Below are 23725 nucleotides of genomic sequence, written 5' to 3'. Positions count from 1 at the left end.
CTTCTGCAAATGAGAGGGTCTGCACCTGTCAGAAATAGGTCGTCCTCAGAAGGTGCCGGTATGAGAGGTCTGTCATCCATAACCTTCGAGCAATGATTTGGATCGACTTCACTCCTAGTGAATCTCAACTTCATCAGACAGCTATCAATCCTCTCATACTAAGCCGGGGGTGTCTTGCTTCAAGCCATAGAGGGCTTTCTTCCACCTGCACACATGCGATTCTCGATCATGAATCTCAAACCCCTCGAGTTGAACCTGTGGACCTGCTACATGAGGGGAATGGTCCCCTTGTAAGATTTTCCTTCGGTACATCTTAGACATGTACCTTCATGCTCTTCTTGAATTCAGGCATCCGAGTCACCATCTGACTCACATCGGGTAGGGCCCCATAAGTAGACCTCTGGTGCTATAGATGAGATGTGTCAACTGACATGGTCCTCAATGGACCATCCTGCAACTTGATACAAATTGCCAACCCTGACTCAAAAGCATCTTAGAAAATTTTTATTTTTTAAACACGTACCTTTCCATCGATGAATGCCACCCTGTAACCTTTGACTTCCATTGCCGAAATGGACACTAGGTTCTTCTTGTGATCAGGTACATAAAAGAGATTCTGTAAATGAATCGAGTTACCCTCATTCAATTGAGGGGTAACATTCCCTACACCCTTTCTGGGATAGGTGGCATCGGCTCCAAGTATAATCCCACGATTGTTTCCATCTCTACCAAATTAGAGAGAGCACCCTTCTATCCGATGGAGTGCCTTAAAGCACTACAATCAATAAGCCAAATTCCCAAAGGATCTGAAGGAGAGGGCCAATACAAGATAACACTTCTTTATCTTAGCTTGATTCTTCATACCTAGGGTTCCTTGATTTCTTGAAGAGTCGGCCATTTCTTTGATGACCTGCATTACTTGTCATTCCTTCGATCATTGAAGATGTCCCTGGAATGATTGTTATCTTCATCAAGAGATGTGTCCCTGCCATTCGGACACTCCTTCGCATAATGGTCGAACTTATTACAAACAAGGCATCTGTCTTTCCTTCCAACCTTAGATCCAGACTTCCCATTGAATTGATGTTTAGGTGGGCCATCAAAAGCTTCTGCTGTGCCATTCTGATAATGTTCTCTGCTACGACTTCACCCTTGGCGAATTTGAAGAGGGATGAGGAATCCATTGATCCTTTTGTCCTTAACCCAACTGTCTTCAGTGATTGCTCTTTCACTCTTGCTTGGGCTTTGTCTTCACCTCCGCTCCAATACCATGATAATTTTAGGTATGTTCCTTGCTTAGAGCAATTTATTTCAATTTTCACAGTTAGCTCAATATCTTTTCTAGATTAGCAATCACATCAGCATTAAAGTAAATTGCAGATAGAACATAAACATAAATTGCAGAAGACAAGCCAAGACAAGAGGACACAAGATGTGGCGCTAGCCAGGGACAAACCCCAATGTGGGGAAACCCTTGATCAATTCTTCTATATTTTCTTCAATAGTTTAGCAGAGAGAGAGAGAGAGATAGTACATTTACAACAGAAGTCAACACTTTGACTTATCTAGATAAGAGCATAGATCATCTCTAAGAAGATGATACATGAGATCAATTGAAGACATGCTGCTTCAACTGATTCTCCAAGGTGACTCCACCTATCATTGTGCTGCATGTCGTCATCATGCTGCACCTCATCGTGTTGCACCATGCTGCACCCATCATCACAATGCTGGACCTCATGACCATGCTGTACACATCATATTGCTGCACCTTATGCTGCATTGCTGTCCCATGTGTCATAACCATGTTGTCATACATCATGTCTCGTGCTTACAACACCATGCTTGCCACTGCTATCCATGCTGTCCATGCTTGCCATGCTGCACCATGCTTGTTGCTATCCCATGTGCCTTTGCTGCCATGTATCTATACAACACTATGTACCTTGCTGTCCCATGCATCTTGGCAGCACCATGTAGCCCAGTTGTCCTATTTACTTTGCTGCACTAGTTAGCAGCACCATGTAGCCCAACTGTCCTATTTATTAGCACTGCTGTACTAGTCGCCTTGCTGTCTCATGCATCTATCTATCAGTCCACAAACAACCCTCAATTTTGCTGCATGCTACTGCTGATTTTTGCCTAGGGTTTTGTGCATGTACTAGTCTGGTTAGGGCACACTAACAAGCCTAACGTATAGGTAGAATACCCCTGTTTTGCCTTGCTGTCCTTAGAGATGACTGCGGTCTGGTTAGGAGGTCCTTTCTAGGTCTCTCGGCCTTCCATACTTCATCTCCCAATTGCTGCTGTAGTAGTCCCTCACTACGGCCCTATAAACGTGTCACTAAAACTGCCCTCAAATCAATCCTATTACTGCGGCTATTCCAGCAAGAGAACTTGGCCCTCCTTCACCTTGAAACAGGCCTTAAACTAACTGCGTTTAGCCCTTAAACTTACCTTAGAGATACACTGTCCATACAACCCTTCCACGCTGTCTAGGGCAGCCTTCTAATGTTGTGGCTAGGGCATGCTATTGTCCTCCTTGACTGCGTCTTTGTAGGGACCAGCGTATAGGGCTATTTCTTGATTGTGTAGAGATCAACATATAGGTTAGGGCTCCTTCTTTGATAGCGTTAGGGATGCCTTCTTTGATAGTTAGGACTGCCTTCTTTTCCTCCAATGTCTAGGGCTTCCACTCCTAGATTTCTCTTCCACTAAAACCCAAGACAAGTGGAGAGAAATCAAGATAGAAGTGTGTGTGAGAAATGACTCTCAAGTCATATCCTTTTATACTAAAATGTTGAGCACATGTGGGGTTTATTTGGTTGCTGGCCGACCTTGACGAATTGTCTTATAACACAAATAAATTCATAACTCCATGAATACTTATCGGAATTAGATGATTTTTAGATCAATCCTACACCTCTCGATGAGAGGTATCCAAGAAAAATATCAGCTACCATAAATAAGATGATCCACATGGAGTTGGCCCTAGTTGCCAATTTTAATAGAACCCAAACTTGGGAGAAAATCCAACAATTCTTCTTCTAGGATAAGTTTTTCTTTAGCATGGTTTACAATAAAATGTCTAAAATCTGTGCCAAAAACCAAGTCCAAGCTTTAGCCATTTGATCGTTTTTCTTCTCCCACAAGTGTCTTCTATATAAGAGAGATGATGAGTGAGATAAATGAAGTGTCACATCATGTGCATATACAAGTCGAATGGGTGCATTTACCCCAAGGGACACACCCTTTCATGGTGGGGCTGACTTGCCCCTTTTGAACCTACATGAAACCCCAAAAAAAAATTTTATTTTATTTTAATTTCCATAAATTTTCTAGGCAGACTTAGGAGGTCACTTGGCATGCGTGAATACCTACCTATGCTACATAAAAATCAACACTCCCTCTTAACGAGGGAGGTATTCTCTTTGGATGCAACAGATTCTCCTTTAGCTGAAATTTCTCCTTCCTTAAGAAGAGTTTATGAGGTTGCCATGTTGATGCATGTCTATAGAAAACTCCATCCTAGGTTGGCCAATGTTCTTGGTGGCTCCTTAGGCAATTGTATCAATCTCCTCTGGTCATGAGCTAGCCTAGGCATCCAAGTTTTTCTAGCTTCTTGGGAGAGAAATTGCTTTTGGACATTTCACCATTTTGGTCAAAGTCCTTTATGACCTAGCCAAGTCCTTCTGGCTTCTAAGGAGAAGATCTGTCCAATCCTATAATTTCCCTGGGACATTCACTTCTGGTCGGCCTAGCCAAGTCCATCTAGCTTCAAAGGTGAATGTATCCTATAAATTGCCCCAGTAATTGCCTTGGGCCGTTCACTTGTTTGATCAAAGTCCTTTATGACCCAACCAAAGTTGTTTACGGCTTAAGGAGATTGTTAGCCTAATCTTGCAAAGACCTCATCATTACCTTCTAGTGAGGGAGACATTCATTATCATACTAAGCTTGTCTCTGAAGTATGTCCACAATCTGTGCATTTGTGGATATGTACTGGAGCTCTCTTGCTCCTCTCTGTATCATGTCTCAGATGAAGTGGCCCAGCCATGTCCTTCTGGCTTCTGAAGTAGGTCTTCCTGTGGTAGTCTTGGTTGCTCCCTCTGTCACGGAAGCAAAGTCTCTTGCCACGGCTGCTCCCTCTGTCATGTAAGCAAGTCCTGCCACTGCTGCTCCCTCTTACTGGAAGAACCCTCTTGTCACAAGTCTTGCTTTGTTTTTCTTGACGCTGCCATTTGCTGCCAGAGTCTCGGCAGCCTTTGCGATGTACTTGCAAACCTCATTCAGGAGAAGAAACAATTATAACTAAGCAAATACAAAAGATAAGAAGCTGACTGAGGAATAAAAATAATAATAATCAAGGGAGAAAAATATGAAGTACTTATCTCTTGATTAAGAGGGAAACTACTGAGTGTTGTAGGGAATTGTCAACTCCCTCTTGATTCTTGCCTCCTTGCAGAAACACTGAAATCCATCTGCATTGCTCATCCTTGTCATCAACATCAATTGTTAATGCATGCAGCTTTCTTCTTGCATGACTTGTAAGGGCTAGGGTTTCTTCATCCTTTGGATCTTTCACTCGCATTTAAACCCTATGTCTTCCAATTATTGTATCAGGCTGTCTTTTGCCTTGTAACCAGCGTGCATTACCAGTTCTGCTACACAATGTTGATCTAATATTTTGACAGGGAGAATGGCACTCAATCCAACAAATGGTCATAGTTCTGCTTTCGAATTGTAACTGGATATAACAGCGCACATAACCAACAGAATGTAATCATGATAACTTCCATGACCCTGTATATGCCAGTCAACCTTTGCCAGCGATTCTGCCCACTATCCAGTCATTTGTAGATTAAGCTGGATCTGTTTCTTCAACTTGTCCTGACGATGAACCACACTTGTTGGTTCGAAACGCATCGACAAATGATTTATCTTGTGATTTACGCCGAAGAAGTTCTCTTAAACTTGATATGGATCACATAAGCCTCAATTCAACAATTGTATCCCTGACATATCCGTAGCAAATAATATAAGGCTCCAGCTATTAAAGACATTAGATCAATATAGTTGAAATTCAAATGCTGGCTTGTGCATACTCTGTCACTCAATGGTCGGTGATAGGTCTGGCAACAATTTTTCCTATAATCAGCTCTGCAACAAGAATAGACACTCTACAACACCTTTTAACTCACACACAAGGTGTACTTTACCATTGAGTTAGCACAGAAAAGACGACGCCAAACAGCCTTATACTATGCTATCCCTATCAACGTATCAGAATGGGAAGTAGATCATATCATCATACTCTCATTAACAAAATCTCATCAGAACCTGATCCAGAGCTCGGAGAATACGCCACCTTGCTTGATTTATGCAAATACACAGGCCTTTATGCCCAGATTTATATGCATTGAATTACTGGACTGTAGATCATACACCCTCACTTATTGGCAAATTTTATGCAATGTTATTGTGGTACATGAAAACTCTGTCCAAACCGTCAGTATTCTTATCCTGCCACATTCCCTTGAACTTGTCACTGAAACTTATCACTTCTCACTTATCTCAGGCATGCTCTGGGTTTCAGTCTACAAGAGATGAAGATAGCAATTGCACAGGCCACAATTTATACACATGTCAAACTTTGCATAGGAGACTTGGTCTATGGGCAGAAGGCCAAGGTATAACACAACAAATAAGGTAACACCCACAGAGTTACTTGGCCACAGTCTGGAGGGTTCACAAGGTCACATCAGGATAGGTCTTCAAACTTCAGAGATAAAAAACTCAGAATTCTGGACATAGCTCCTGGTGCTAATGGTGTGCAAATGAGTACCTTGGATCAGATATTAATTAGAACAGCCCTTTTCTCCTTAGTGCACTACTACATTCCTTCACAACAGCCTTATCAGACTTCCATTTAACCCTTGCTGTTGAAATATCTCTTCAGCCACAGAACCAGGGCTTGGTCCAGTCCTTATTCTCTCTGCTGAGTCCTGCGGTCCTTCTACATCAGCTGCGGCCAGTCCTGCGGCCATGCAGCCACAGCTTAGAGTCCGAAGAAACTCGATTCTCCTTGCTGGATAGATCCTCGGCTTCCTTGAACAAAACTTGGTTCTGATACCATGTTGATTTTTTCTACAATAAACACAGTGGAAACCAATTTTCTGATCTGATAATTACTTCTAATGATCTTCAAATTTCAATTAATTTATCTTGTGCCACATATATTATTAAACAAATATACACACAAAATCTCAACAGTAATGCAGTGAAAACAGTAGAAACAATAAGATCATAAAGAGACAGCCATGCACAATAGAGACAACAAATTTTCCCGGGGAAACTCAAACTTGGGAGAAGACCCAACAACTCTTCTTCTAGGAGAAATTCTTCTTCAGCAAGGTTTACAATAAAATGTTAGAAATCTGTGTGAAAAACCAAGTCTAAACTTTAGACATTTCATCCTTTTTCTACTAGAGAGATGATGAGTGAGTGAGACAATTGAAGTGTCACATCATTTGTATATATACAAATTGATTGGGTGCATTTACCCCAATGGGCATACCCTTTGATGGTGGGGCTGACTTGTCCCTTTTGTGCCTACATGAAACCCAAAAAAAATAAATTATTTTATTTTAATTTCCATTATTTTTCTAGGTCGACTTAGGAGGCCTCTTGGCATGCGGAATACCTCCCGATGCTACACAAAAATCAGCACCTATGGACATTGCAGGAGGCAGTAGAGCAAGTTGGTGTTCCAACGACTTCTTTTTTGGGTAAGCCATCTTCATAAAGTTACACAATCATGTTGCCTTGATGTTTTCCATCATTGATGCAGATCCTTCCAATTATGAAGAGGTAGTAGCTGAGGAGGTATGGCATGATGCCATGGTGGAGGATTACAACTCCATCATGAAGAATGATGTCTGGGAGATTGTGTTGGGACTAAAGGGGAATTAGTGGTTGATTCGAGGTGGTTGCACAAGGTGAAGCATGTAGCTGACTGTAGGATCAGAACTACAAGGATCAATTCATAGCTAGAGTACTCTCCCAAAAACAGGAACCGACTGTGAGGATAACTTTGCTCTAGTTACTAGGTATACTTATATCAGGACCATTATGTCGTTAGCATCTTTTTGGTTGGTATTTATACCATATGGATGTTAAGAAAGCATTCTTTAATGGCCTGATCGAGGAACGAGTTAACATAAATTAACTGAGAGGGTTTGAGGTGCATGGGTATGTGATCCATGTGTGGAGATTGAAGAAAATCCTTTATGGGTTGAGGCAATCATCCTGTGCTTGGTACTCTAGGATTGATGAGTACACGTTAGGTTTAGGCTTCACCAAAACTACGTCATAATGTGCTTGGTACTCTAGGATTGATGAGTACCTGTTAGGTTTTGGCTTCATGAAAACTGGCAGACGCCCCCCCTTTTGGGGAAACATGTCCTGCATGCTGGGGAAATGTTTCCCCAGCGTTCACCCAAACAGGGGTGCTCTCCTATTGCTGAAGTGTGGGAAAAATGGGGACCACGCCCTCCACCCTGGGGGACGTCTTCCTGTGGAACACTGCATGCTATTGCACTGCATCTAACTCTCACCATTATATCCTCTGGTCTGCTGTTTCACCCTTCAGTACAATGCCTTCTGCTGATTGAATGTGTGCAGATTGGCTCACTCAAACCAGAACCATGTCCAGAACCTCTGCATCCTCCTTGTCAACATGGTCATATACTATATTACGCCCAGAAGACAACTTATGCAGAAATTACTTCTGGCCTGCACAACATACTCTCCTCAAGGCATGATGGTGCTGATCTCAAGTCTCCTTGCAGATTCTTCATGCATTCTGATTGGGTCCTCACTCTTGCTCTCAATTGTCCAAATCTCCACAGAAAACCAACGCTTATTTAGATTTTTGAAGTGTTGAAATTATTTCTTTATATCCTGATCTACAGGCATTGAATTGGCAGATTTGTATTTATTCTGTTTGGCTGCAGACTCTTCTACAATGTCTTCCGGGTAAGCATTTTCACATTTTCATCATGTATCAGCCTATATGTGAGATAAGATCCTATGCCAAAGGGAATTCCCAGATCTCTTCCAAACTTCAAAAATAAAATTCGGCTGACATGAATGTAGCTGGTCTCATAGGCAACTATTCGATTAAGATTGCAATGTGTCTGCTACGTGGTATTTATTAGTTACTAAATTTGGTGCAAGCATGAGCTGGCAAGCTAAAACAAGACGATCACTGCTGTTGGTGGTGCTAATACACCTTCCACCTCTAGTCTAGGTGAAGAATCCTTGCCAGAAGCACTTTCATCACAGTTTATCCTCGATACAAACTTATAAAAATGTTTTAATATTGGAACAGTCCACAGTCTACATATTGATACAATATTCTGGTGGCAAAGCTATGACTTGAAAATGAGATTAACCTAGGGTCCAGGATTGAGACTCACTAAAAATTAAATCCAATTTGCTGTAAGTGAACTGTAGATAAGCAGGGCCCTACTAACTGCCATAAAATGTCAGTCCCATAGGCTATTTAAGCCTCATTTTCTTCTTCAATGCCTTAATAATTGCATGATCCCTTTTTGAAATTCCCCATTTGTCCGGTATCTCAACAACTAGTTCTTCAACGTATTTCTCAACAACTAGTTCTTCAATGTATTTCAAGCCTTCTTGAGCACACAACTCAGCTTGTCATCAACATACAGCATGTGGAAGAGACCTCTCAGCTGTCTAGTCTGAGGAAGTGTTTTCAAAATTGTTTGACTTAGTTGAGTTGACCAAGTCAACCCCAAATTGTACTGAGTCCTGACCTAACCTTCTAATTGGTTTGGGGACTGGGTTGGTACCACACTGGCTGATTCAATGTACAACTCAACCAGTTTAGTACCAAACTGCTCCAACTCAGCCAAGTCCATAGCTGTTTAGCCAAGTCAATCCCCATTGGCACTGCAATGCATAGCATGGAAAATTTTAGGGGCTAAATTTCACCCATGGGCTAATTTTCGATGTTTTTTCTCAAAAAATGATTCACTAATTTCCATTTTTTCTAATAATGATTTGCCCAAATTTTATAGGATAAAATTATTTTACCTTAGAAATTGTCAATTCATAGAAACTATATTTTCTTTTGTGTAAGCTTGGTAGTACTTCCCTTTTCTATTAATTATCTATAGGCAGGTAACAAAATATGTCTGGTAGCCTCAACCTGCCCGAAGGAAACCAGGTTTGTTGGCCACCGATCAACATCAAAAGCTGTCCAAAATTTAAACAGTTTGATCCTTATCATCCATGCTAAGTTTGCAACTGTATCTACTATATACTTAATGCTTTGACTTATAAAATAAATGCTATCCAACATAATAACAAAAATTAACTTTTTGTTTCTTTGCTTTAGTCATCATATGACTCAATAGGAGCTGGGTCCTTGGCACTTGACCCAGGCACTTTGTTCTGCAGCAAGGTTTGGATCTGCTTCTCCATTCTCCCAAAACGAAGGTTCTAGTGATATTTCTGAACCTGCACCACCTAGATTTCCTTCTGGATGTCCTTTAAACTTGGTTCCTCCTGCCTGTCTCTCTCTGGTTCTTCTCTGTCCCTGTATGTTATCATTGCCCTGGCCAATAGATTTTTCATGACCTAGTATTGTTGTATGGTCTGCCTGAACAGAGTTTGACGACCTCTAGTATGGCCTGGGTCGTTAAGTAATGGCTCCCAGTCTTCCATTGGGAGTTCTTCGTTTGCCACGTTGGCATTTAACTCTGCTTCCCACGTTGCTATTACGGCTTTTACCTGTGCTGGGGTGCCTGCATGGTAAGCATGCATTAAGTTCTGCATGCTTTCCTCGCCTGTTTTTCTTCCCCTTTTTCTCTGTGTTTTGCTCGCTGACGCCTCCGGGCCCTTCATTTTCTTCTCTGCCTGCTTACCTGCTTGTTGACCTCCTTTTCTTCCCTGTTTCCCTTCTGCTTTCACCATCTTTTCCTTCAACAATTTCTTCAGTCCCCACCCCTCGCGTTCTTACCTGTTCCTGATGACGGAGCGCCAAAGACTAAAGAGTATAGGAGTTAATACTACCTGTAATGTTAACATAAGTACGTTCATTAAAACTAGTCCTAATTTTTTTCATAACATTCTGCCATTCCTTATTATTCTGCTTTATAGCATTGAAACTTCCAGTTTGCTTCTCGGCAACCCAGTTGCCCCCAATTCTCAGCAACATCAAGGTAATCGCTTCTCTCCTTAGCTCTAATCCCCCCCAATACCCATCACCTGGGGTCCCCGCAAAGTTCCCTCTCCGCTCTTGTGAGTTGGTTGGCAAGGAATTGGAATTCTGACTTCAGGAAAGCAGGGTTTTGGCTCCAAATCCGCCACCAGGGCGGACCCTCTCGACTTGCTATGCACAACCCGCCCCCTCTTGGCTTTTCTAGACTTAGCCTTCCTTTGCAGTCCATCACTACACAGGGTTATAGAGAATAGATTCCCCCTCGGCCATGCAAAGCCCCACTGGTCTGGATTTCCCCCTTCCTATTCCCCTAGACCTCTTTTCTTCCCCGTTGGTTTAGGCATCCCCCTAGAAGCCAGACTAGCCTAACAAGGCCTGTCTTCCATTTCCCATTCACCCCTCACCCCCCACTGTTTCTGGAGGCGACTGGACCCCCGAAGGCTGACAGAGGAGTCATAGCCTTCTCTCAATCCCGGGCTGTAGAATTTCCCTATGACAGATATCAGTTTCTTTCCCCCAGGTTCGAGCGGCCCTCCAAACCCTTCACAAATCCCTTTTTTTCCCCCTCGCCTTTCATAAAATACAGTCAATTCATGTCCAGACATTATCAACAGACAATTGAACTCAAATTCACGTATTTTTTCATTTCTTTCAGCAATTAAGAAACTAGACATTATCTTCTTGAGACAGGACCAACATTTTCCTATTACTTTCGACACCACTCTCCTTGTTTGCCAGACTCTCCTCCAATTTTGCGTCATTGGTGCCAAATCTACACTGAGGGGAGCTTGGTTTACATATCGGTTTTGTTCTAGGTTGCTGCAGGCGGAGTCCAGATGCCGACAGTCACCCCTTCTCCTGCTCTCCTCTCGACTTTCACCCACTGCGCCTGTCTCTCGTTCTCCTCTTGCACTTTGCATGCATTCCCCCAGCTCTCTCGCCACCTTTCTTTCCCGGCTGTTCACCCACCTACCCGTTTTCAATCCCGAGGCATCCTCCACTTGCCTCCTTTTCCTGTCTTCTTCCCCTTCCTTTGTGTGGGGTCCTCGAATGAGCCGCCCACTTACCTTCTTCATTATGCCGTCTGTCATAACCTTAATCCTTCCGGTTGTCCTGACCATAATCTGTCTGGATCCAAGGTCTCTGCACACCCCGATCGGGGGTAATTTATAGAAACTATATAAAATCCATAGAAATTTGAATATTTTTACAAAAATATTGCCAAATATTTTATAGTTTGCAAATCAAGGACTAGTAAGGTAGGCCAAAGCTTCTCCACTTAAAGATAAAGTACCATCCTTCAAAATTTTCTTGATGCATGGTTTGAGGAAATTTCATTTTTTTTTGTTTTTGTTTTAAAACGTAAAACCAAATCTTTAGGGATTTTTATTTATTAGTTGGATTATCTTCTTGTCCTTTTTTTGCTTAGGCTTCAATGGGGTTCGCTACAATCAAAACATTCTCTGGTTTCCTTTTGCTTAGGTCATTGTCATTGTCATAAAACTATTTGGTTCACTAGGAGCATACCCACTAGCTGTTGTGATATAGCTTTTCCTCGTTGTACATGTAATCAAACATTTGTTGTTTTGTTAGTACATTTAGAACTGGCAAATTAATGGACCAGAGTCTTAGATTTGATCATAGAATTTGCTCCTTGAGAATTTTCCTCAAAACTATCATTGGTCTTATTGATTGTCCTAGAAGAGATGACGCTGAGATCAGACTTGGTTCATTTTAATAATATGTAGTTATTTTTGTACACTAGAGGTGATTTAGAGCCTTATGGATTATATATTTTGATTGAAATATGTATTGCACTTTGTGCCATCCTTTATATTCCTTTAATTAGCCGCAGGTGCTGACATTTGCTTGCCCATAGATTAAATTGTGGGAGATGTTATCTGGGCCTCTAAGATTCTTGAATTGAAGCTTGCAAAGATTCCTTTTAAATTGTTATAGGTATTAGGAATACATGCCTGATCTTGTGATATTGTAGTGAGTATGCTAGAGAATTTTTGCAGGCATTTTGGGATTGTTCTGCTAAAAAGTTGCTTGGAAGTTCAAAGGCTGAATGGTCAGTCACAAGTGAATGGTCGCCTGATGGACGATATTTTATGACAGCAACAACGGCTCCCCGGTTGCAAGTGGACAATGGGTATGCTTTCCCATTCTATAATTTCCTATAAAGTTTAACTGAAGATATTGATGATTAAGCGTACTAATATTTGCATACTGCAGGATCAAGATATTTTCTTATAATGGATCACTATACTTCAAGAAGATGTTTGACAAACTATATCAGGTTTGTTTGGTACTGTAGATTGTTTGCAAGAGAGTTTTCAGTCTAATATGTATATATATGCATGCAGATTTAGAATGGTGTCTATTGTAGAAAATCCACTAAATTCTAATCTGCCGATATGAGCAATCTGAAATAAAAAAATTTCTCACATAAACACACAATTTCTCTACTAGATGCAGTGGAATAGGAACATAAATAAAAGCACAATCACACAATTCAAAAACACAGAATTGTCTAGTGAACCCAACTGGGAAAGCCCTCTGCTCGATGAGAATTTTATTGATAGCAAAAACTGAGCAATTGATCTCTTACAAAATACCACTGTTTCAATCTGAAAGACACGCTTGTCTTTCCTGCTTCATCTAAGGTTGAAACCTTTGCAAGACTGCTGATCTCTGCTGCCCTCTACCAACCTGTGCACAAGCTTCTCTTGAACACTCTTCCTCTCACAAGCTCCATGCACAAACTCGTGCTTCCTATTGCTTGGTCTCACCAACTCGTGCTCACCAAAACAATGATCAAACTTGTGTCATTCGAATTGTTAAAATTAGTGAGTTTTCTAATAAGGGAATGATTTTGTGATTGATTGAGTTAGCATGAGTTAACTGCTCATGCAACTCGTCCTATTTCAAGTCAACCACTTGAAACTCAATCACTTTTTTTCCTCAGTCAACTCACTAGAAAATCAAGAATTCGACTTTCTTCCTCATCCGCACTTATATCTCCCGCTTTTGGTTATCTCTACAAAACTGTGTCCATCGTTGTCATTCACTCCTCCAATAGTTGCATCACCCTCAAAACTTCAATGTTGGCTACATGACTTTGTCCCCTTTTACCTCTTCTAGCACCTCATCCAACTCTATTTTGTATAATCGCATATTGTTACTAGAGCAAACGCAAGGCCTGCTCTATTAATTTTAGGTATGTTCTATGCTTAGAGGAATTTATTTCAATTTTCATAGTTAGCTCAATACCTTTTCCAGATTAGCAATCACATCAACATTAAAGTAAACTGCAGATAGAACATAAACATAAATTGCAGAAGACAAGCCAAGACAAGAGGACACAAGATGTGGCGCTAGCCAGGGACAAACCCCAATGTGGGGAAACCCTTGATCAATTCTTCTTATATGTTCTTCAATAGTTCAGTAGAGAGAGAGAGAGATAGTACATTTACAATAGAAGTCATCACTTTGACTTATCTAGATCAGAGCATAGATCATCTCCTAGGATGATGATACATGAGATCAATTGAAGACATGTTGCTTCAACTGATTCTCCAAGGTGACTCCACCTATCATTGTGTTGCATCTCATTATCATGCTGCACTTCACCGTGTTGTACCATGCTGCACTCATCATCACTATGCTGCATTTCATCATGCTTCTCTAATCATGACTGTACCCATCACTGTACTGCATCTCCTCATGCTGCACCATGCTGAGCTCTTCATTGCACTAAGCTGCATCCAAATGCATGCTGCAATACCTCATCATCCTGCTGCTTCTCACTCCATGCTGCATCCAACTGCTGCATCTAGATCATCATGCTGCACACATCATGCTGCTGCACTAGCTGTCACCTACAACCAACCAAATCAGCTTTTTTTCCTTACCTTAAAACTGCCCACACAGACCTGCGTCCTTCTTTCTTCAAACTAGGCCTAGCTGTAGCATTTAACAACCCTCCACGCAGTCATTAAGAAACCCTTGCTATGATGTTATGGCCTATGGCCTAGCACATAGCAACTCTGAAGTAAATTAACGCAGCAACACAAAGGAGCAGACTTCAACACTTTCCTTCACTGTATAACTGTGGCTTAATGTCTATATCAGCTTCCTTTAACACTTAGTCACCTACAGCAAACATTGTTGCGATTGTTGTTGAATTAGGACTTTATTGACAGTGAATGAGTGCTCCCTTAGGACTGCGGATAAGGGCTATTTCAGGCAACGTATTAGGGCCTACATTAACAGCATATTAAGGCTCCTTCTGGCTTACGTATGATTTTCTCTTGGACAGCGTATTGGGACCGTTACTAACTGCAGATTAGGGCCTCTACTTGGCTGCATATAGGGCTCCCTCTTTGCTGCGGATTAGGGCCTCCACTTGGCTGCATATAGGGCTCCTTAGATCTGCGGATTAGGGCTGCCTTGCTGCGTGTAGAAGTTCCCCTAAACAGTGGGTAGATCTCCCTTCTTTGCTGCGGCTAAGAAGCCTCATTTGACTGCGGTTTAGGGCATCCTTTAGGCAGCATATTAGGGCAGGTTTGAGTAGCGTATTTGAGCCTCTTTCCTGCGGCCAGATCTCCTTCATCACTGCAGCTAGGCTTCTCTGGACAGCGTATTAGCTAGGGCATCCTCATCGTCTTCATGTTTGCGTTTTAGGCCTTCTTTACCATGACAGCCTTAGCATAGAGCATCTTTGCATTAGGGCAGCATAGATTCTTGGTGATGTCTCCTTCCACCAAAACCTAGACGAGTGGAGAGGAGAGATCTCAAGAGTGTGTCTAAATGGCTATCATGCCACCTCCTTTTATACTAAAACGTTGAGCACAAGAGGGGGTTATTTGGTTGCTGGCCGACCTTGACGAATTGTCCCATAACACAAATAAATTCATATCTCCATGAATACTTATCGGAATTGGATGATCTTTAAATCAATCCTACACCTCTCGATGAGAGGAATCCAAGAAAAATATCAGCTGCCATTAATAAGATGACCCACATGGAGTTTGGCCCTAGTTGCCAATTTTAACACTCCCTCTCAACTAGGGAGAACTCCATCCGCTGATCCATATGTCTGACTGTACTAGCTTTGCCATCAGTGCCTTGCACTGCTGAGCTTGATCCATATGTCTGACTGTACTATCTTTGCCATCAGTGCCCTACACTGCTCTGCTGAACCATGAAGAAGAAGAATTGATCAAGAATGTCTCATACCATTCTCTACTGACCTGAAGTTAGTTTTATTGATCCCAGATCAATATCACAAGAGAGTGTCTCAAACCAATCATACCGATCCCAGATCAATGTCACAAGAGAGTGTCTCAAACCACTCATACTGATCCCAGATCAATGGAGGTCATCCTAGCATAGGGAGTGCGGTAGATACAACGATGCGTCCATCGATAGTACTATTATGGTCCCTAACTCCATTTCCTTGCTCATTGATCAGATAAGAGGTACTTCCCATGAGTCCCAGACTACATGGGTAGGATGCCTCGACAGGAGAACTAATCATCCTATCCACAGGAGAACGAATCATCTTGTCCCACAGTCGCCATGGGAGAACTAATCATCCCAGCCCACAGGAGAACTAATCATCCTGTTCCATAGTTGCTACAGGAGAACTAATCATCCTGGCCCACAGGAGAACTAATCATCCTGTTCCATAGCGCACCACCAGGGGAGGGTGAGTTGCCCTGTGGTCGTATGTTGCTCAAGTAAGCACCCCAAGCCCCCCAGAGCTCCCAAAGCTGATTGCATGCACAAGCAGGACCCTTATACGAAGGTCTCTCAACGACTCCAAGTCGTTCGGGAAAATCACAGATTTGACCTTTCCCCGGGGCTTTGACAAAGTGTTTGCGAGCTGTACATCAGTCTCAATGCGATGGAGCCTCCTCGCTCATCGACTTATCATACCCCAGATAAGGTAGTATCTAATGTCTATCTGTTGGAGCAATCATCAAACATGGGATTCCTGGTTGTCACAAAGAATCATAGTGGTATTCATCATGTGTACAAACAGCGCACTGAAGAGCTTTCACAACCACGCAGCTTCACACGAATCATACTCGTAGCTATGTATTTGGTCTCGGCAGTGCTTATAGCAACCGACTTCTGCTTCTTGCTCATCCATGGTATCGAACCAGAATCAGAGAGAACCAGCACTAAGAAGTGCTCTAGCGATCCTCCACACTACCTGCCCAATCAACATTCTAATAATCATGCAGCTTCATATTTCTGGCATTGTATATCAATCCATGAGAGATTATGCCCTGAAGATATCTCAAAAGATTCTTGGCACCAATCTAGTGAAGCTCAACCAAATATGAGCTCACCATGCTAACTGCAAAGCATATATACGGACGGAAGTTCACTAAGAACATCAATGCCGATGACTTTATGAAACTCAGAGGCATTTCCCAAATTTGGTTCGGCATCACCACCATATAACTTTAGAATGTTAAGATCCTTGAGGTAGTCACGGGCTTGCAGTTTACCATTCCATATCTGGAATCCAACTCCCTCTTACTTCTGCAAGTGAGAGGGTTTGCACCTGTCAGAAATAGGTCATTTCTCAGAAGGTGCTGGTATGAGAGGTCTATCATCCACAACCTTCAAATAATGGTTTGGATCGACTTCACTTTTAGTGAATCTCAGCTTCATCAGACAGCTATCAATCCTCTCATATTAGGCCTGGGGTGTTTTACTTCAAGTCATAAAGGGCTTTCTTCCACCTGTATACATGAGATTCCCAATCATGAATCTCAAACCTCCTCGGGTTGTTCCAAACCTGTGGACCTACTACATGAAGGGAATGGCCCCCTTGTGAGATTTTCCTTTGGTACATCTCAGACATGTACCTTCATGCTCCTTTTGAATTCAGGCATCCCAGTCATCATCTGACTCACATCGGGTAGGGCCCCATAAGTAGACCTCCGGTGCTATAGATCAAATGTGTCAGCTGATATGGTCCCCAATGGACCATCCTGCAACTTGATACAAATTGCCAACCCTAAACTCAAAATCATCTTAGAAAATTTTATTTTTAAAACACGTACCTTTCCATCGATGAATGCCACCTTGAAACCTTTGACTTCCATTGCCAAAATGGACACCAGGTTCTTCTTGCGATCAGGTACATAAAAGAGATTCTGTAAGTGAATCGAGTTACTCTCATTCAATTGAGGGGTAACATTCCCTACACCCTTTCCGGAATAGGTGGCATCGGCTCCAAGTATAATCCCACGATTGTTTCTATCTCTACCAAATTAGAGAGAGCACCCTTCTATTCGATGGAGTGCCTTGAAGCACTACAATCAATAAGCCAGATTCCCAAAGAATCTGAAGGAGAGGGCCAATCACTTCTTTATCTTATCAGAAACAACATTTGATTCTTCATACCTGGGGTTCCTTGCTTTCTTGAAGAGTCAGCCATTACCTTGATGACCTGCACTGTCATTCCTCTGATCATTGAAGATGTCCTTGGAATGATTGTCATCATCATCAAGTGATGTGTCCCTGCCATTTGGACACTCCTTCGCATAATGGCCGAACTTATTATAACCAAGGCATCTGCCTTTCCTTCCACCCTTAGATCCAGACTTCTCATTGAAGTGATCTTTAGGTAGGCTATCAGAAGCTTCCGCTGTGCCATTCTGATAATATTCTCTGCTTCGATTTCACCCTTGGTGAATTTGAAGAGGGATGAGGAATCCATTGATCCTTTTGTCCTTTCCCAACTGTCTTCGGTGATTGCTCTTTCACTCTTGCTTGGGCATTGTCTTCACCTCAGCTCCGATACCATGTTAATTTTAGGTATGTTCTATGCTTAGAGCAATTTATTTCAATTTTCATAGTTAGCTCAATACCTTTTCCAAATTAGCAATCACATCAGCATTAAAGTAAACTACAGATAGAACATAAACATAAATTGCAGAAGACAAGCCAAGACAAGAGGACACAAGATGTGGCGCTAGCCAGGGACAAACCCCAATGTGGGGAAACCCTTGATCAATTCTTCTTATATGTTCTTCAATAGTTCAGTAGAGAGAGAGAGAGAGAGATAGTACATTTACAATAGAAGTCATCACTTTGACTTATCTAGATCAAAGCATAGATCATCTCCTAGGATGATGATACATGAGATCAGTTGAAGACATGTAAGGTGACTCCACCTATCATTGTGCTGCATCTTGTGATCATGCTGCACTTCACTGTGTTGTACCATGCTGCACTCATCATCACTATGCTGCATTTCATCATGCTTCGCTAATCATGGCTGTACCCATCACTGTACTGCATCTCCTCATGCTGCACCATGCTGAGCTCTTCATTGCACTAAGCTGTATCCAAATGCATGCTGCAATACCTCATCATCCTGCTGCTTCTCACTCCATGCTGCATCCAACTGCTGCATCTAGATCATCATGCTGCACACATCATGCTGCTGCACCATATCATCATGCTGCTGCACTATATCATCATGCTGCTGCACTAGCTGTCACCTACAGCCAACCAAATCAGCTTTTTTTCCTTACCTTAAAACTGCTCACACAGACCTGCGTCCTTTCTTCAAACTCGGCCTAGCTGTAGCATTTAACAACCCTCCATGTAGACATTAAGAAACCCTTGCTATGATGTTATGGCCTATGGCCTAGCACATAGCAACTCTGAAGTAAATTAATGCAGCAACACAAAGGAGCAGACTTCAACACTTTCCTTCACTGTATAACTGTGGCTTAATGTCTATATCAGCTTCCTTTAACACTCAGTCACCTACAGCAAACATTGTTGCGATTGTTGTTGAATTAGGACTTTATTGACAGTGAATGAGTGCTCCCTTAGGACTGTGGATAAGGGCTATTTCAGCAGCGTATTAGGGCCTACGTTAACAGCATATTAAGGCTCCTTCTGGACTGTGTATGATTTTCTCTTGGACAGCGTATTAGGACCTTTCCTAACTGCAGATTAGGGCCTCCACTTGGCTGCATATAGGGCTCCCTCTTTGCTGCGGATTAGGGCCTCCACTTGGCTGCGTATAGGGCTCCTTAGATCTGCGGATTAGGGCTGCCTTGTTGCGTGTAGAAGTTCCCCTAAACAGTGGGTAGATCTCCCTTCTTTGCTGCGGCTAAGGAGCCTCATTTGACTGCGGTTTAGGGCATCCTTTAGGCAGCATATTAGGGCAGGTTTGAGTAGCGTATTTGAGCCTCTTTCCTGCTGTCAGATCTCCTTTATGACTGCAGCTAGGCTTCTTTCGACAGCGTATTAGCTAGGGCATCCTCATCGTCTTCATGTTTGCGTTTTAGGCCTTCTTTACCATGACAGCCTTAGCGTAGAGCATCTTTGCATTAGAGCAGCGGAGATTCTTGGTGATGTCTCCTTCCACCAAAACCTAGGCGAGTGGAGAGGAGAGATCTCAAGAGTGTGTCTAAATGGTTATCATGCCACCTCCTTTTATACTAAGTTGAGCACAAGAGGGGGTTATTTGGTTGCTGGCCGACCTTGACGAATTGTCCCAAAACACAAATAAATTCATATCTCCATGAATACTTATCGGAATCGGATGATCTTTAGATCAATCCTACACCTCTCGATGAGAGGTATCCAAGAAAAATATCATCTGCCATTAATAAGATGACCCACATGGAGTTTGGACCTAGTTGCCAATTTTAACAACTCTCTTATGATCTCCCTTAACCAAATCCTCTGCCCACTTGGCTCGAACTGTCCCTATACTAGAAGTCTCAGACTAAGTGGATGCCTCCTCTCGCCCTGGGCTATTTTCCTCATTATCATCAACCTGCTGGTCAACTCAATTGTTAGCTAGCTTAGACTGAAACTGAGACACTGGCTGAGTCTACATCTTGAGAGCTCTATCCTGCTCTTGCTCAACCACCACATCTCTATTCTATGAACTCCCTGCGTTGCTGCTCAAAGCTGCACCTGTCTCTACCTGTAACTTGTAGAGATTCTTCACACTCACACCTATTTGCTTCTTACATCCAAAAGCTAAGTGCTGGATGTCTCCGTTACCTCTGCTGAAGATGCCATCATATCCTTTGTCCTCAAGGTTAGCTACCGAAACAAAGATTCTGCCTCAATCCTAGAACATAGAGAACATCTTTGAGATGAAGAGGATTACTTGGCTCCCTCTGAAAACTAACAGTACCAACTCCTCTAGTTGCATACTGACCATCATCTCTTAGCTCGATTTGAAACTGCATGTCCTTCTCCTTCAGGGGAGCTGAAACTCTTCTTGTTCCTGGTCATGTGGAAGAATGTTCTTTAAACACATCTGGCAGGTACTTTGCCTCCTCTTCTGTTGATCATTGCAACTTTTGCTCCCTCAGAAAGCATGCATCTGCCATCTCCAGCGCCACAATCTGCCACTATCAATGATCACAACTCCTTTTGTGTCACTAAACTTTGGCTCACTAATCTGCCCCACTAGCAGGCCTCTAGCTCCATTAAGAAGTCTGCTGATTGGGTCTTCTGGATCTGCCCTCTTATCAATGGCTTGGCCTTCTGCAACCCACTGAACTAGGGTTCCACAACTCTGCCTCCTAACAGCTCATTAATTCTTCAGTGATCACTGTACATGAGGACTTCAAGGACTGCCCACTTGTCAAGATTTTGGCTGCTCCAGAATGTTGCTCCTAGGGCACTTGTGATGATCTTAAATTTGTTCCATTCTCTGATACCATGTAGAAATTCCACTAAATTCTGATCTGCTAATATGAACAATCTGAAATAAAACTTTTTCTCACATAAACACACAATTTATCTACTAGATGCAGCGGAATAGGAACAAGAAGCACAATCACACAATTGAAAAACATAGAATTGTCTAGGGAACCCAACCGGAAAACCCCTCTGCTTGATGAGAATTTTATTGATAGCAAAAAGTGAGCAATTGATCTCTTATAAAATACAACTGTTTCAATTTGAAAGATACACTTGTCTTCCCTGCTTGATCTAAGCTTGAAACCTTTGCAAGACTGCTGATCTCTACTGCCCTCTACCAACCTGTGCACAAGTTTCTCTTGCACACTCTTCCTCTCACAAGCTTCACACACAAACTTGTGCTTCCTATTGCTTGGTCTCACCAACTCGTGCTCACCAAAACAATGATCAAACTTGTGCCTTTGTTCTTCCTTTTAAAGGCAATTCAAATGGTTAAAATTAGTGAGTTTTCTAATGAAGGAATGATTTTGTGATTGATTGAGTTAGCATGAGTTAACTGCTCATGCAACTCGTCCTATTTCAAGTCAACCACTTGAAACTCAATCACTTCTGTTTTTCCTCAATCAACTCACACTAGAAAATCAAGAACTCGACTTTCAATTTTAACACATCAGTTAACTTCATCTTAACTCGTCCTAATTTTTAGGGACTGATTCCTAAACTACAGGAACTCATCCTAATTTTTAGGAACTTGAGTCATGCACAAGAAGGAACTTGTTCTGGCTCCTATGATCAAGGCGTAAATCAAGGAACCATTTTCTCGCTAATATTTTCAACACTTTTGTTCTGTATAGGCAGAGTGGCGCCCAGCAGAGTCCACTATATATGGAGATCTTCCAGAGTTAGTAGAGCAAGTAAAGGAAAATCTGCGGATTGAGACAACTAATGGGACAACTAATGCAGGTATTGTATGCATAATACATTACAATGTCACATCATTTTGCAATAAAGTCGTACAGGAAAAGTCTTTGGAAACTTGGAAAGTGGTAATTATTTTATAAATTTTGGTAGATTCACGGACTGTTTTTTGATTTGCTTTCAGCCTCCAAAACCTCAAATCAAGTTCCAAAGATTGCTGTCGCTGCACCAAAACCTGCAGCATATCAACCACCCCATGCTAAAACTGCCTCTGCACCAAAACCTGCATCATATCAGCCACCACATGCTAAAAGCGCTATGGCTGTTAATGCTCAGGTATACTGTGTTGTGTTTATAGACTTGAAAACAATAACGTTTTTGATGATATGGTAAACAATTTTGATCTAAGAATTATATCTAGTTGCTGACAGTCACTTGCAATGTTTTTGCATGGCAGATTTTTGGCGAGACAAATTCTTCCCAGTGTGTATTTTCACCTCATAACTGCAATCCTTTTAACTTTTCTTTATCTTTAAATGAATTTTAATGATATTCTCTCTCTGAAGGGTTTAATATAATTTGTTGTGGTAATCTTGCAGAGAGACAAGTAAGAATGCACTTAAAAACAAGAAGAAAAGGGAGAAACAGAGGGAGAAAAAGGCACAAGAAGCAGCTTCAGTGACTACTAGTTGATTTTTTCTGTTTTGGTATGCATTGCTCTCTATCTCTCTTGTATTCAGTGGCTATTTCTTACTTAATATGCTTATGCAATTAAAAGTGCTTAGAAATGGAAAATATAATTTTCACGATTTTTGCAGAGTTGGAGCTCAAATGACATAACAGCACCCATGGGTTCATCTGTATGCTGCAGTATCTCCTGGGCGTTTTTAAAATTTGAAGTATTTTTTGGTTTGGTATTTCAGATTATTCAGACCGTTGGGGTTGTCAAATTTTGTTGCCGTTTTTAAGTTACTTGCGTGGATGGTCTGTCACTGCAGAATTGTGTTGAATGCATGATTGAGGAGTTAAAAGGGCAATTAAATCAATGCAACGTGAATTGGCATGCTATAAACGCAGATCGATATACTAGCCTTTCTATAAGATTTTTTTATCGATGCTGAAGGGTTTTTGTTACTGTTTTGAGTAGAGGACGTGATACTTATCAGCAAGAGTTTCACCCAAATTTGATGAAAATAATCAATTTTTCCTCTTAAGAGAGTGCCAGGCGTGATAAACATCCAAGGCAATGGGTTCTTGATATGGAGAACTAAGGGTGTTAATGTAGAAGTTTCGGTTGGAGTTGTAGTCCTATTATAGCAACATTATTTCTGTTCTTTATAATGACAGCAACACCCGCTCCCCACAACCGTTGGAACATCTTATGGAGAGACATGCAACCCTCATATATATATATATTTGATATTAAAAAATTGGGCATCCAATTTGAACAAAGTATCAATGTTTTTGAATTAGCATATGATTTTAAGCATCTCAATACAAATTGCTTGATTTTGAGATTATAATTGGAATTGGGATTTAATTGTTTTTAAAAGAATTTATTTATTTATTTATATATATTCACCCTAAGGGTGAAGCTCCGAGCACAAAGGGCCCCTTACCAACTTTTAAGTGACATTTTCAATGTTGAATCTGTTAGCTGCTCCCTCTAAGACTTTGCATATGCCATCTAGCTTTTTTTTGGGATTGAAATTGAACATATGCAGGATAATAACATTTATAACATGACTGCATAGCAAAATCGAGAGTTCTATGTGGAGAAATTCTCCATCTATCTTATTAACTGCAAAACTTGAAATTAAACTTCGATGATTGAAAAAGAAA

General features: G+C 41.6%; 1 protein-coding gene across 2 annotated transcripts in view; it reads left to right on the top strand.

The window, feature by feature from the left end:
- The window catches only part of LOC149257534 (Eukaryotic translation initiation factor eIF2A family protein), a 114398-nt gene extending 91301 nt beyond the window's left edge, over positions 1-23097 (top strand). The window contains exons 9-15 of one of the 2 annotated variants that reach the window (XM_089414407.1): positions 12274-12407; positions 12491-12554; positions 21820-21928; positions 22068-22219; positions 22341-22366; positions 22483-22590; positions 22807-23097. In XM_089414407.1, coding sequence (XP_089270533.1) covers positions 12274-12407; positions 12491-12554; positions 21820-21928; positions 22068-22219; positions 22341-22366; positions 22483-22576 — 579 coding nt within the window. In that variant the 3' untranslated portion in view covers positions 22577-22590; positions 22807-23097. Of the gene's footprint in view, positions 1-12273; positions 12408-12490; positions 12555-21819; positions 21929-22067; positions 22220-22340; positions 22367-22482; positions 22591-22701 lie in introns of both variants that reach the window. The other variant, XM_089414400.1, reaches the window with a different exon arrangement.
- The last annotated feature ends 628 nt before the right edge of the window (positions 23098-23725 follow it).

The sequence above is a fragment of the Pinus tabuliformis genome, chromosome 6 (genome assembly GCF_031772625.1).
Source record: "Pinus tabuliformis cultivar Carrire ecotype Pingquan chromosome 6, CPIR1, whole genome shotgun sequence".
In the NCBI taxonomy this organism is placed as follows: Eukaryota; Viridiplantae; Streptophyta; class Pinopsida; order Pinales; family Pinaceae; genus Pinus; species Pinus tabuliformis.
The sequence above is the reverse complement of the archived record's forward strand: the minus strand, read 5'-3'. Positions and strand labels throughout refer to the sequence as shown.